Source organism: Etheostoma cragini, chromosome 5 (assembly GCF_013103735.1).
Source record: "Etheostoma cragini isolate CJK2018 chromosome 5, CSU_Ecrag_1.0, whole genome shotgun sequence".
Lineage (NCBI taxonomy): Eukaryota > Metazoa > Chordata > Actinopteri > Perciformes > Percidae > Etheostoma > Etheostoma cragini.
In genome coordinates, this window is record NC_048411.1 from 26,912,902 (window position 1) to 26,927,208 (window position 14,307).

Here is a 14,307-nt window from a genome sequence, read left to right on the forward strand (position 1 = left end):
TTAATTGACACTAAAGTATATAGCAGGAATAAATTCAGAGAAGTAAAGTGGATTGTGGAACTTAATCACGTTTGGCCAAAATCAAAACTTGTTCATTGATTATGATCTATTTTACTTTGTTTGTTTTTTACTTATTATTTTAACGTATTGTGAGTTTGTTTTTTATCTTTTTTTTTCTGATGGATGAGTCTGTTTTGACGTGTCTGTCTCCAACTGAGCATAAAGCATTTTAAGGTTGGTTGTCTTCTGTTGGCCTACATTTCCTTTCATATATTTCTGCTTAATAGTTTTAAACATTTTCTGGCTCTACTTAATGTTTAAAAGCTAATTTTCCATGAAAAAACACAAAAAGATATTAATTTTCTCAAACTTTATATGAAAGTAATGTTTTCAAAATGTATTTAGTATTTTTAGTTATTTATTAATTACTATAACATATAAGTCTATTATATTTCTATTGAATTTGTATAAATAGTTTTTAGGAGTTCATGGCTCATACACCCGCCGGGCAGCCCCTTGTGTCCACTTCTGCCCATAGACTGTTAATAATTAATTAATAAATAATTATTTTCTCAGGCAATCCTTCAGCCACAGTTTGAATTAAAAATAACGGGATTGGTTCATCCTTCACGCGTCTGGCTAAAAGGAGGAACAGGAATGGCTGGCCATTCTCCGTTACTTTACGCAAGATAAAGGCGGGATCGTAGAATGTACAGTCTATGGGCGGGATGGACTATAGACAGTTAAAGAAATCGAGCCGAGCCCATCAATGGGAGGCCTCAGTGATTGGTCAGTAGTAAAATGACGTTGGATTCCGACGAGACAGCCAATGTCGTAAAACTATTCCGTGAATGGGCGTGGCCTTCATGCTTTAGAAGCCGGCATTTCCTCACCGGCATTTCAGTCTTCTTACCCCGTGGAGTAGAGACATTGCTGGGGCTATTTATTTATTTATTGTAGTTAATTTTAATTTTTCCGAAACCAAACATGCTCGGCCTGTGCTTTTATGTCCCCGTGTCCAACTCAGATCCGGTTGAAGTGGAATATTTTGAATCTAACGGGCTGCCGTCGGAACTGAAGTCTCTCTTTAACAAACTGAGCGTGTTCCTGCCGTCCCAGGAGTTTTCAACCTACCAAAGGTGGCGAAAGGTGAGAGGGAAAACACTTAAGTACTTATGGCTTTATATGTCAACAATTAAATCTTTTTTTATTTTGACCGTCACAAAATCCTTTCTTTCCGGGCGCTGAAAAGAGTAACGTGGGGTTGGTACATTGGTAGTGGAAGACCTTACGACTAGGCCGCAAAGCTGACCGGCTTCTAGAAAAGTCGCTGGGGAGTTTAATTTAGCGCGTGCTAGGCTACAGGCTGTAGCTAATTCATCAGGGAATATCCACCCTAAAAAGGAATGTTCGCTATGCTATTGCTGGTGATTTCGAAGTCAGTATATGCTGCCATATGTAAAGTAGTGCTTAAAATAATAATTTATACATGATATTCGAATTGTTCCTCGAGTTTTGCGCTAAAAGCTTGCGCTGTGATTCATGGTCCTTCTGCAAATTAATTGGGCGCTGACCGGTCAGAAGTTAAAGGGTTCACGTTTTACTTCGTGATCTGATCGCATGTGCAAAAAAGAAATGCTGAACTCAAACTACTTTGGGGTGACAATTTAAGTCAGCATCTTGGGCCTCCATCAAAGTCAACTTTCCACTTGGCTTATTTTGTTTTTTAGTAAAAGTGCAGGAAGCATACAAACACTAACCAAACCTGGTCACTTCGTACAGGTATAGCAATATAATTTAGATATGACATGCAGTTCTTCTTTGGCCTTGCTAGAAGTCCCATTGAACTTTGTGCAGATAGTTTAATGTGAGCTGCAGGAGAGAGCAGAATGTCCTTCAGACTCTCATTACAGTGTGGAAGTATGTGCCTGCACAGTGGGCTGTGGGGTCATGTTTGCATTACTAGGACTGCCTGTGTCCTCGTCTTGTTTTAGCTCAGGAGGTGTGTGCTTAAACTGAATTAAAGCTGTTGGCAGGTCAGCCTGCCGTTCAGGTCACAGAACACCAGAGTTTGACTCACCCTCCCTGGTCTGGGAGTGACGTCATCCCAGTAATTTAAGAACACCAAGAGCATTTTGGCCTAGCCAGTGGGTCATAAGGCTGTCCAGTGGGATCATAAAACACAAGCAAGGACGCTGTTTTTAAACTTCACATTCAGCCAGATTTACAGGAGTGGCAGTCAGAACATCAGAGTGCATTCAGTACTAGCTGTACCGTATGTGTTTGTGCAAATCAATCTGCACGCCACTGCACCTTGTCATTTGCTTCTGTGGTTTTTCCCCAACTGTACTCCCAAAAGTTTGTATTGATTGAGTGGAATTCTTAGTCCCCCAACTCGAATTATTAAACTCTACTGTCCTTTTTTTAATCTTAAAACAAAGTACCACGTCTCATTGCCTGTATATTGTTTTTAATTTTTTTTTCTGCAGAAAACCTTGAAAAGGGAAGAAAATGATGCAGATGGACAGCTGGACTTTGAGGAGTTTGTTCACTATCTGCAAGACTATGAGAAAGACCTGAAGCTTGTAGTGAAAAGTCTCAAAGGGACGAATGCAGGTATGAGGCTGTTACCCAGATGTTGCAAATGAGTAGCTCACCTATAGTATGAGACAACTTTTTCTTACACCTTTCGTTGTTTCCTTTTAAGGCAATGTCGATCCTAAGGAGTTCATGCAGTCTCTTAAGGACCTTGGTGTGCATATTTCAACGCAGCATGCGGAAAAAGCCCTTAAGAGGTAATTAATTTGTCAATTTTATCCATTGTAACCCTGGATTGTTGGCTTGAGGTGCTCAATGTCTTGTTTATTTTTTAAAGCATGGATAAGCATGGAATGATAACCATCAGCAGTGAAGAGTGGAGCAACTTCCCCTTGGTGGAGAAGACTGAGAACATTCCTGAAATCATCCTCTACTGGAAACACTCAACGGTTAGTTAAACATTCTGCACGCTTGGTATCCGAGGTTTGTGTTTCATAAATATATTCAGATGTTCTTTTTTCACCCAGCCTTCGATCCGATAACAGTATCAAGGCATCCGATAATGGTTTCACTCAAGCTGGAACTAATCAAAGTGCATTGGGTGTTTCACCTTCTGCCCGTGGGGGGGGGGGGGGGGGGGGTTAATGAAGGGCTCAATGTTGTGCGTCAGCTATTAAGCTGTGAACGCAATGGGTCCCATTCCAGGAGGATTATATCTAAAGGGTTTATCCATTTGTCTAGCTCTTATGTAAAAGAGCAACAGTCAGTCAAAGAAAATTTGAGACTGAAATGATATAGCAACTCTCCTGCAGGAGGTAGATGTGATCTGGGTTGTTATTTCATGACTATAATGAGAAGATACTGACAGGGCTAAGAATAGATCTGGTGTTACCCCTCCTGGGAGGCCAAGCAGAACACAGCCAAATTACTGATGACACATTTTAAATTTGAGACTCCTGTTAGGGGGACCAGAGGTCCCACGCTGCAGGTTGGGAAAGATTGAGTTGTAACTCGTGTCTGCGTTCTGCTTGTAACCTAGATCATCTTGTCTCCTTGTGGACTCTGCCCTGTGCCTTTTTGATGGAGCCTCATTAACATTATGGCTCAGATTTCAAAGCAGTACAGCACATCCATGACTATCTACTGAAATCAGTTTTTATCAAGACCTCTACCTGCTGGGGTGTCTGTAAGAACAAATCTGGTGCTTAATGATGGCCAGTGGTTGGTTACTGTGACATGAGTGGGACTCATGTGCTGCAGACCAGAACACTATTCAGAAAGCTGTTAGTGAGGAAGAAAAAATGAAAACATTTAATGATATTGAACCATTCTAGTCTGATATCTTTGGACAGGGCAGCTACAAATGTTCTTAAAGGGAAACTAGTCTCTAAACCTGTCTCTCTGTTCTTGGCAGATATTCGATGTAGGTGAGAACCTTATGGTGCCTGATGAGTTCACTGTAGAGGAGAAGCAGACCGGGATGTTGTGGCGGCACTTGGTCGCAGGTGGAGGAGCTGGAGCTGTTTCAAGGACCTTTACCGCTCCCCTGGATCGACTCAAAGTCATGATGCAGGTAAGGCGCTGGAATTGGGCAAAGTGTGGGGTTTCCAGGCCTTGAAAGTTTGGGAACATGGCAGTGGGTAGAAGATGTAGAGAATTATCAACCGCATGTGGGTGACATGAACCAGTTTCAGCCATTTTGCTTAGCCACCCAGATACAATGTAAATCTTTCTAAAAGCTTGCTTAATTTGTAAGATTTAGGCCCTTAGAAAATCAAATTTTTAACTAAAACAAACTGTAATGGTAGGTACATGTAGGTTCTCCTGAGGCCCCAATTAAGCTTGTTTCGTAACTGCAGGTGGAGCAATCCAGAAGAAACTAGATTACCCAAGGGCCAGAAACAAGTTAATGTTTAACGGATGGTGTGTAAGAGTAGTGGGGCCAGAGTCCAGGGACTGACTGTTAGACAGGCCCTTCCACCGACCAATGACTGGGTCATCTCACCCTCAACTGCGTGAACGTCACCGTCATAAATGGGATAAAGGTCTTAACTGTGCAAATTAAGATCTGTGTCAGTGGACCTGATGTGCGTCAGGTGGAAAGTCGACTTTGAGCACCTATCGATTAGGTCAATTTTTCTTTTCTTTTTTCCAACAACTAATCAAACCTAGTTTGTGGTCAAGTGATGTCTTGGCTTTTGTTGCACTGTGCCCGATATACCAAAATTCATCTAGCATTGTAGTCATTTTAATTTTTTTTACAAGCTTTTTTAAAACAAAGACAGTCTCCAAATAGGATGATGATGATGATGATGATTGTATCTAATTGACTAAATCTTCCTTCTCAGGTTTATGGCTCTCGAACCAACAACATGTGCATCATGACCGGGATGATGCAGATGATCAAAGAGGGGGGTGTGAAGTCGCTGTGGCGAGGAAACGGTGTGAACGTCATCAAAATTGCCCCCGAGTCGGCCCTCAAGTTCATGGCGTACGAGAAGGTATGACAAGTGACGCTTGCTGTAACTTAAATGTCTACTTAATGACACTTAGTGATCATGTATTAATGTGTTCTTTTTATTTATTTTTTTGGCTTCTCTAGATAAAACAACTAATCTGCAGTGAAAAGGAGACTCTGAGCATCGTGGAGCGATTTGTTGCAGGGTCTTTGGCCGGAGTGATCGCCCAGAGCACAATCTACCCCATGGAGGTGATCATCGGTTTCATTGTATCTGCTCTAAAAATGAATCAAACAAAACCAACCACCAGGGTTGGTTGGTATTTAGGAGCTGGCAACTAAACTCTGGCATTTTCTTTTATCCGTCCCAGGTCCTGAAAACCCGTCTTGCCCTGAGGAAGACCGGGCAGTACTCTGGTATCTTAAACTGTGCAAAGCAGATTTTCAGGAAAGAAGGCCTTGCTGCGTTTTATAAAGGCTACGTCCCTAACATGTTGGGTATCATCCCCTACGCAGGAATAGACCTGGCAGTGTACGAGGTGAGCAATACCACACACCTTTTAAATCTCAGTGGGTTTGTTTGTCTTGCCTTGTTTAGCCTCTTAGCCTAGTTCATCTTCTTTCTAATGCACTCAACATATTCCCTTTTTATTATTGTGACAGCACTTTTAATCAGAGCAAGAATGTTAATCTTTTCTGCTGAGCGTTTACCACACTTAGGTTTCCTTGCCTCTTTAACGTTGCACATTAAAAAGTGTTCATGTGAATATAAAACTGCAACAAAAGCATATATAAAAGCATCAGTTTAAAGAATTTGTTCTTTTTCTTTATCTCATGGTTTTCCCTCTCAGACATTAAAGAACCACTACCTGCAGCATTATGGCACCAACAACACCAACCCGGGCATGGTCGTCCTGCTGGCCTGCGGCACAGTGTCCAGCACCTGCGGTCAGCTCGCCAGTTATCCTCTGGCCCTGGTCCGCACACGCATGCAAGCACAAGGTGAGGCCTCTACTACACAAATACTGCACCTTTTTGTCAATTAAAAAATCTTAGAATCTAAAAGTATCTTGTTTGGCAGTTTGCCTAATATATATTATATATATATTTGCGAAAATATATATATACATAAAACACTTTGGCTAGAGCTGTAATGATTAATCAATTGTCAGTAAATCAGCCGCCAAATACTTTATCAATTTATTGTTTGAGTCCAGAGAATTTTTGACATAGAAAAAGTGACAAACAAGGAAGCTGAAAATCTTCTGTAGTTGAAGTAATATTTCTCCCATTAAAGTAACTTTTTTTTTTTCTTTACAGCTGCAACAGGGAGCAACCAGCAAGTGACAATGTCTGGTCTCTTCAAGCAGATCTTGCAGACAGAGGGCCCGACGGGGCTCTACAGAGGCCTGGCCCCTAACTTCCTAAAAGTCATCCCTGCCGTCAGCATTAGCTACGTGGTGTACGAGCACATGAAGACACAGCTGGGAGTGAAATCACGCTGAAACTAGCCCTCTTTGTTATTTCTAAGCTTGACTGTGACAAGTGACCCTCACTCCCCTCCACCAACACTTCCACCCCCCCTCTCTCCCAGTGCTTATGCTAGGGAATCCCAGGGACCTTTGGGCCCCGCTGGGGTTTGTGTAACGATCTCATTCTGTGAATGCCCGCTGAGGAAAGACGAGAAAGGCCAAGGTGGAGGATATGGACTCTGTGAGCTCAGGATGTCAGGATTGTGACTGCTGCTATTTGTGTCGTTAAGTGTTGTGAGCTGAAACGAAAAACATGAGGGATGTGGGTGATTTGTTAATCGAGGACCAAATGTTTTTGTTCTTTCTACCATTTTGACTTTTGGTGCCTGAGCAAGCGTCCTGTTATTTTTTGTGTTGACACTGTAAGCTTTGGGCGGTCAGTTCAATGCATCACCAGAATTAGTGTTACGCAACTCAACTGAAAATGACTTTAATTCACAGTACTATTTACATGCCAGATATAGCATTACGTTCTTTTGAAAAGTTGTATTATTTAAGTTATGGTTATGGTAAGAAATGACTGTCCCTAAATGAGAGGATTTTGCACATGAGTTTTTTTTCTCTCTCCACCCCTGTCCAAAATGAATGAATGGTTGGATGACAAGATTTTGTGTGACAAATAATGGGAGTATTTATTTCCAGCCGTCCTATATTTATTGATTTTATTGTCTGAGAGGACTTGCAATGTTTCATGCTTCCTGTCTGCAGAGCCAAATGTGCGATTAGATTACTGTTGAAATGCAGTGAGTGTATTCGGGTTGGGAAACCAACACCAGGTCACAGCCTTAACATGTGGCTATGAAACACTAAATATAGCTGTCTGAAATGTTAACACAAGGTTTGAGTTTGTACTCTAAGTCTCTGTAGATGGTTGAGACTTAAAAATAACTGTTCAGATTATGTCAGTGTTTTAGATGGTTTTGCCTTTCAAAGGTATAAATGTCTTAATGTTAACCTAAGGATAAGGGCAGATTCTTTAATTCACAGAACGGCACACTTTTTGTTTTTTCTTATCACAACATTTATACTTAAACAAGTGCTTTTGAAAAAGAAGAGTGACATAATGCACTTTAATCACTGCTGGAAGGGCCTCTCAATGAATCTCAGTTCAATCCAGGTATTAGGATTCTTTTGTAAGGGAGTTTTAGTCTCGTTTTAATGGACCATTTCGATGCAAATAAAAATGCAAATTCTTGATAATCTCGAGTCTGTTTCTTTTGTACAGTAAGACACTGACACATCTGCATGGATGGATGGACTGCAGAGATAACTAACAAAATGTCATTTCAGCCATAATGTTTTGGCTTAAAACAAGTGAAACATTTTTTTTCTGGGGAGTAATACCTCTTGCAGTTGCAAATGGCTTATACTGGTTATGTATAACTGACCCTTAGTAATAAAGTAAATTCAGACTGTATTAATCTACATGTACGGTGTAGATTTAATGCAGAAAACGGCCAATACTTAGAAAGGATGGGATTTGTCAACTGTTACATAACAGTTAACTAGGATTACCAGTTGTAAAATGTACTTGAATACAATCTAAAGGTACATTTAAAGTATTTCCGTTTTTAGCTTCCTTACGCTTTTTATTCCACTCAGAGGCAAATATTGTACTTTTTGACATGACTTTATTTGAGAACTTTAGTTAGTTTTCAGATTCACATTAAAATTATTTTTCTGTTCCTTGTATCTGTCTTTTATTGTCTGTAAAGCGACCTTGAGTGCTTAGAAAGGCATTGTTAAATAAAAGGTATTATCAAAATAAATACACAGGCTACCCAGCAGTATATATAATACAAAAAAATTAGCTTTACCAGCCGCAAAATAATACAAGAAATTCACACACGGGTATAATAACTTGTATTACTTATTGTTAGGATTACTATTGGGCTGTTAGTTTTTCCCGATTGCTTCCACACTGAAATCAAAGGTATTACACAATTATCAAAACCTTCCACTCAAGGAGCAACACGTTGGCCCAGATGTGTCCCACTATAAGCACAATGTCAGCCTCACACGTTTTGGAAAACAATACAAACCGTGAAATGCAAAATACTAAACACACTGGTATACACTAGACACAGAAGCAGGACGTGATGTCACATCCTTACAATTCCAAAGCACTGACTGTCAAATGAGCGCGCCCATGAGCCAGTCTGTGAAACACAGCCACCAGCTGAACAAACACATGATTGCATAATTGTAGACATGCCAATCAGGTTTAATCACTCTACAAATGCAGCAGGTATTATTCAGGTATTTCTGTACTGTATTTTCAGTTGTTTTCAGATCATTGTAGCCTGTACTGGATACAGTGTGGATTAGAGCTGGGCAAAATACCGATATTGTGATATGAGACTAGATATTGTCTCAGATTTTGGATGTCGTTTTATTGTAATATGGCATGAGTGTTGTCTTCTCCTGGTTTTAAAGGCTACATTACATTAAGGTGATGTCATTTTCTGAACTTTTCCAGACTATTATTTCCCTTTACCCACTTAGACATTATGTCCACATCACTGAGGATTGCTTATCAAAAATCTCATTGGTTAAATATTTTGTGAAAGCACCAACAGTCAACACTACAACATCGTTGCTGTATTGATATCAAGGTATTTGGTCAGAAATATTGTGATGTTTGGTTTTCTCTACATCGCCCAGCCCTAGTATGAATACAGAATTCCATGTTTGCCTGTTGTTTGCTGAACACTACTGTTGTTATGCACACTACTGTAGTAGCTGTCTGAAAACTGGGAAATGTTTTGTTGTGATTCTAAGTGTTGACATGTTGCACTGATTTGGGTATATGGAGAGAAATAAATTATAATTGGTTCTACGTAGTGTTTGGTGAACTAATTGTGCGCTGCGATACATTAACCAATGTTTCCCTGAACAAGACACTTATCCCATATTTGCTCCAGAGGCGTGCAACCTCTGACATATATAGCAATTGTTAGTCGCTTTAGATTAAAAGCATCAGCTAAATGACATGTAAGGTCATTACACTTGCATGCACATTGCACTACATTAATGTACTAAGGGATACATATTCATGATACGCTTGCAGTGACAAGGCAGGGACTGACCCTGTGATTCAGTATGCATGGTAAGGTAAGGTGCTCTATGAGAGTGTGTGCCATGGTGGTAATGCAAATAAGTCCAATAGTGCAAGGATAAAGTCTAGAGACCAGTATTTATGGACAAGATAAGAGAATAGAGTAGAATCAATGTATAGTTTTTGCAGAAGTGTTTCATTTTGCAAAGGGTCTGAGGTGTTCTGCTAATTGGGGTGTGCTTGTGCTAATTGTGTGTAGTGTTCTGAAATACCGGTCCCTGCTCTCAAAATAATGCTTAAAATAATGCTTAATCAATCGAAAACAATTTGTAAAACTCGTTTGACTTTTTTCGCGGAGGGTTCAGTTCGCCTATTTTGTCCTTCGCAACTTCCCGTATTGAAATAAGGAAGAGGCTAACGGATAATATAGCTAGCTAGCTACAGCCTTTCTTGAACTGTCTATGGCTACAACCAGGGGAAAAAATAAAAAATAAAATCTGCATGTATTACTGTAGCTAGCTACATGATACCTTTATAAATTCCAAATTTCTTAATGGAATAGTTAAAACGTATTTTATTTAATATGTATTTTTTAACATTGTATATGTTTTATTTTCGTAAAATAGCAATGTTGTTGCTATCGAGGCTAGCTAGTTAGCAGCGGTGCTAACAGATTAAAATGATGCAGAACATGTTTCGGACCGGGTTTCTGGTTCGAGCCACACACACCCTGCTCACTTGGGTCATAACCCTCATACTGTTCCTGCACAACACTGGTAAGTTCATTCAAACTGGGACAAGTTATCCGAAACCCCTGACAACAGACCACCAGTTAACCCTAAAACAATGAACAAGTAAACTTGGCAACACCAACACAATCTTAAATAGTAGTGTTAGAGCCAAGCTGATACTCCTGAAAACTCAAATACCACCTGGATATACAACCTAACTGATTTTATTTATGCTCCATGTTGGAAATGTATTTGTTGTAAAAAAGTAAAAGTACCAGTATGTAAGTATAATCAGGAAATGTTTTTTTACAGTATTAAAAGTAAAAAAAAAATAATAATACTCAATGCCGAAGGGAAAAAACAGAACTTATGTCATATAAACTAACATAATAAACAACAAAGCCTCACATTTGTATAACTGGAACCATGCTTTTGTTCTCCAGTTTTGCATGAATTTCCCCCTGAGGATCAACAAAGGTTAATCTTATCTTATAAGACTTAGTAAAATCAGTGGAAACCCCATTTGACGTCGATATATATGAAAGAGGTTTGATGAACAGTTAATGTTGTATTTTCTGTGTCTAAAAGTCTACTTTACAGTTGAATACAAAATGTGTGACTGTTCTAGACCATATCATCCCAACTGTAGGTTAGATATACTATTGCATGGAAGCACCGTTAGTCCAATATAGCATTTCCTCAGTGTATTTTGGTCAGAAGATTGGTTGTGTGTGTGTCTGTGTGTGTGTGTGTGTGTGCGCGCGCAGATTTGCGGAAGTGTGAGGAGCAAGGCGAGCTGTTGCTGCCAGTTCTGTTTTTCCTCCTGGTCGTGCTGTCAGTGCTGTTATACTTTGCCGTTTCTTTAATGGACCCTGGCTTCGTTCTCACTGACAGTGTAAAGGTGAGATGAACTCACTAAAACCCACATCTCATAAACCAAGCAGACACATTATGGGATATCTTGTCACCCTATTGTAGTCCTTTAAGTAAAGGTCCCACCGGTACACATTTGACCCACATCAGTCTGTGTTGCATTCAGGGTTCAAATGAGGAAATGGAGTCAATGATTCCTCAGTCTTCGAGCCCTCGACTGCGACGCTGTGGATATTGCCTACTACAGGTAACCAGCTTCCAACTTGCACGCATTCTGTGTCCAGCATCATCTGAAGTTGAACATGAGTTTGTCTTTAATACATTTGCATAGTCGCATCACTTACATATGCTGTATTTTCTGTATTTAAAGCATGTTATATTCGTTTGATATTGGTATAAATATTGTTTGTTTTTTCATTTAGTTTTGTACTAATAATGCAACTTTGTCAAAATTACAATCAGACAACACGTTCACTGGGGGGGAACATCTGGTCACTATGTTGCATGATGATTCAGATCAGTGCAATCAGTAAGGCTGTAAAGGAGATAAAACAGTCCAGTATTTTGACAAACCGCTTAAATCCATTCATATCCACTGCTTCATTCTGGAGAATGGTGTAACTCGTTTCCAGTAAAAATAGCAACTCTCTTTCTTTCTTTTCCCTCTTTCAAGCAGCAGCCAATGAGAGCGAAGCACTGTCAGACGTGTAAACACTGCGTTCGTCGCTTTGACCACCACTGCCCCTGGATCGAGAACTGCGTGGGAGAGAGGAACCACCGCTGGTTCATCGTCTACCTGCTGGTGCAGCTGCTCGCTCTGCTTTGGGCGCTTCACATCGCCCTGTACGTGAGAGTGTGAGAACACCAGTAAATTGATTGATTACTCTCTGTTTACATTCACTAATGGGTACTCTAATGTACTGCTCAAGTACAATTTTCAAAGTTCAAATACTGTAGTCCTTATTTTTAAAATCAACCCAGCGGACTTTTATAGTACACTAAACTGCTGTAAAGCATGTTGTCAATTGTTGGTTTAATGATACACAAATGAACTCACTGGTTGGATGTCGCTCTGTCAGAAGAGCCAGTGCACTAAACTAAAAGGAAAAGACATGAATGAAAAGAAGGAACTTTTTGGTAAGCACTTCAATGAAAGCTGATTGGTATGCATATTAACTTGGTAAAATATAGAAGGTAAGTCAATCTTTGTAGAAAGCAACACAAGTTGACCTGAGTGCTGCACAATTTCCCCCAAAAATCTGCAATACAGAGCCACAGTTTAGAGGCTACAACAACTAATGCTTTATCTGTATGTGTTTAAGTCTCAACTGCAGAAATGCCAACAGCTTTAGGAGAGAGCCTCAAAAACATGGAGAAGATTTGAAGGTTGAAAAGTTCCCAGATGTAAGACGGGGCAGCATGAGTGTCTAAAAAAACAATTAATTTAAAAACTCAATTCTGGAAGCCAGTGAAGAAAAGCTAGCACAAGGGTGGAGCAGCTGGGAAAAGGAAGACAGACTAATGTGAACACAAAAGGAGTAACAGTCATGGTTCAGAGAGAAGAGGAAAACATTAAAATATGTATATTTGTGCTGTACAAAGTTGCATCAAACTTTCCTCTAATTTTCTTATAAATTAGTAAATCATTTTACATCTTTAACAAAAAAGTTATTTATATAAAACAAGGAATACGTCACTCTTTGCTTGAACGTGAAGAAAAGGTTGGGAACCCAAATATATATACAATTAATAATTTTCTCCTGATGTTGGGATGAGGGGAGCATGTTTTGGGAAATAGCCAGCAGCGGGACATTTATGTAAAAAGTGGGTTTATTGCAGCTGCTTTGAAGGTTAATTAGGCTAACTAAAGATAACTTGCCAATTTGCTAAATTCACCTTTCTAGTCTTTTTTTTCTTTTTTTGAGTCTAATATTTTTTAGCCTAAAAAACTTTGTGTGTGTTTTAGCTTTGCTAGCTCGGGTTTAGCCCAACCAATGAGATCATTTCTACAAGTCACCATACTTGCTTTTTTTGTTGTTGCAATATAAGGATTATATGCACTATTATAACACATTTCTGCCCAAATATCACAAATACATTGTCCATGAATCAAATCTAAATAATAAGGAATGACTGTATAGTTGTATATAGCTTGGTGTGACCCTCAGACTGCCCGGGACAGTTCAGGTCAGAGAAAAACCTTTAAAATAATGATAATATTTGTCCTAACACTAGTGTTTATTCTTCAGGTCTGGCATCTCACCCAGCCTCACATGGGTGCTGTGGTTCAGAGTGAACGGGTTCCTGTTGGTGGCGCTGGTCCTTGTCGGCGTCTTCTCTGTGGTGGCAGGGATGCTGCTGGGCATCCACCTTTACCTGGTCTCCATCAACTGCACCACCTGGGAGTTCATGTCGCGCCACAGGATCGCCTACCTGAAGAACTGCGGAGACGAGGAGAACCCGTTTGACCGCGGCGTCTTCTGCAACCTGTGGAATTTCTTCTGCATCTGCAGGACGGTGGTGTGGGAGCAGACGTACGACAGAAACACCCCAAATTCTGTCTGAGCTCCAACCAGACGGCCGTCACCATCTACCCCGGAGTCAGACACTACTTTCAGGGAAAGCAAATCCTTTTTGAACCTCAACAGCAGAGATTTGAATTATTTGATGTTCCCTTCTGGGTCAAGGTTTACAACTGAAGCGGATCATGAAATGTTTTCCTACCTACCTGCAAACGTCGGCTTTTAGAGCAGACATGCAGTAATCTTATTATATATATAATAACTTTTCCAACATTTTTCATACAGATAACAAAACATGATACTTTGATTTGCTGGCTTTTGACTACAAATACATTTTAAAAACAAACTGGCCTGTTCGGACTGAAATATCTCAAAAAACTATTGGATGGACTGTCATTAAATAAATTAACATTTATGTTTCTTAGATGATAAATTATAATGCCTTTGGTGTAGGTATGGCTGTCCTGGGATTTTAGGGTCTTTTTTGAAATTGATGCATTATTATAATTACTGTTATTATCTTACCTATAACATATAGGAACTTGTCCAGGTCAAACTCAAACCCTGAACCTTTTGCATCGAGGTATCCAAAGAG

General features: G+C 39.9%; 2 protein-coding genes across 3 annotated transcripts; both read left to right on the forward strand.

Annotated features, from left to right (window-relative positions):
* Positions 1-987: 987 nt before the first annotated feature.
* Positions 988-7,723, forward strand: slc25a25a (solute carrier family 25 member 25a). Its single transcript, XM_034872901.1, has 11 exons — positions 988-1,149; positions 2,490-2,616; positions 2,708-2,795; positions 2,876-2,987; positions 3,953-4,111; positions 4,887-5,039; positions 5,141-5,248; positions 5,368-5,535; positions 5,848-5,998; positions 6,317-6,543; positions 6,613-7,723. The coding sequence occupies exons 1-10, from the start codon at positions 988-990 to the stop codon at positions 6,499-6,501; spliced, it is 1,413 nt and encodes a 470-aa protein (XP_034728792.1). The 3' UTR covers positions 6,502-6,543; positions 6,613-7,723.
* Positions 7,724-9,997: 2,274 nt separating this feature from the next.
* On the forward strand, positions 9,998-13,778 carry zdhhc12a (zinc finger DHHC-type palmitoyltransferase 12a). 2 transcript variants are annotated; one of them, XM_034872924.1, is made up of 5 exons: positions 9,998-10,362; positions 11,085-11,218; positions 11,357-11,437; positions 11,867-12,045; positions 13,440-13,778. In XM_034872924.1, exons 1-5 carry the CDS (start codon positions 10,266-10,268, stop codon positions 13,753-13,755), a joined length of 807 nt encoding a protein of 268 aa, XP_034728815.1. In that variant the 5' UTR covers positions 9,998-10,265; the 3' UTR covers positions 13,756-13,778. The 2 variants fall into 2 exon arrangements, with proteins under 2 accessions (XP_034728815.1, XP_034728816.1); XM_034872925.1 differs by having other exon boundaries at positions 10,005-10,362; positions 11,867-12,033.
* The last annotated feature ends 529 nt before the right edge of the window (positions 13,779-14,307 follow it).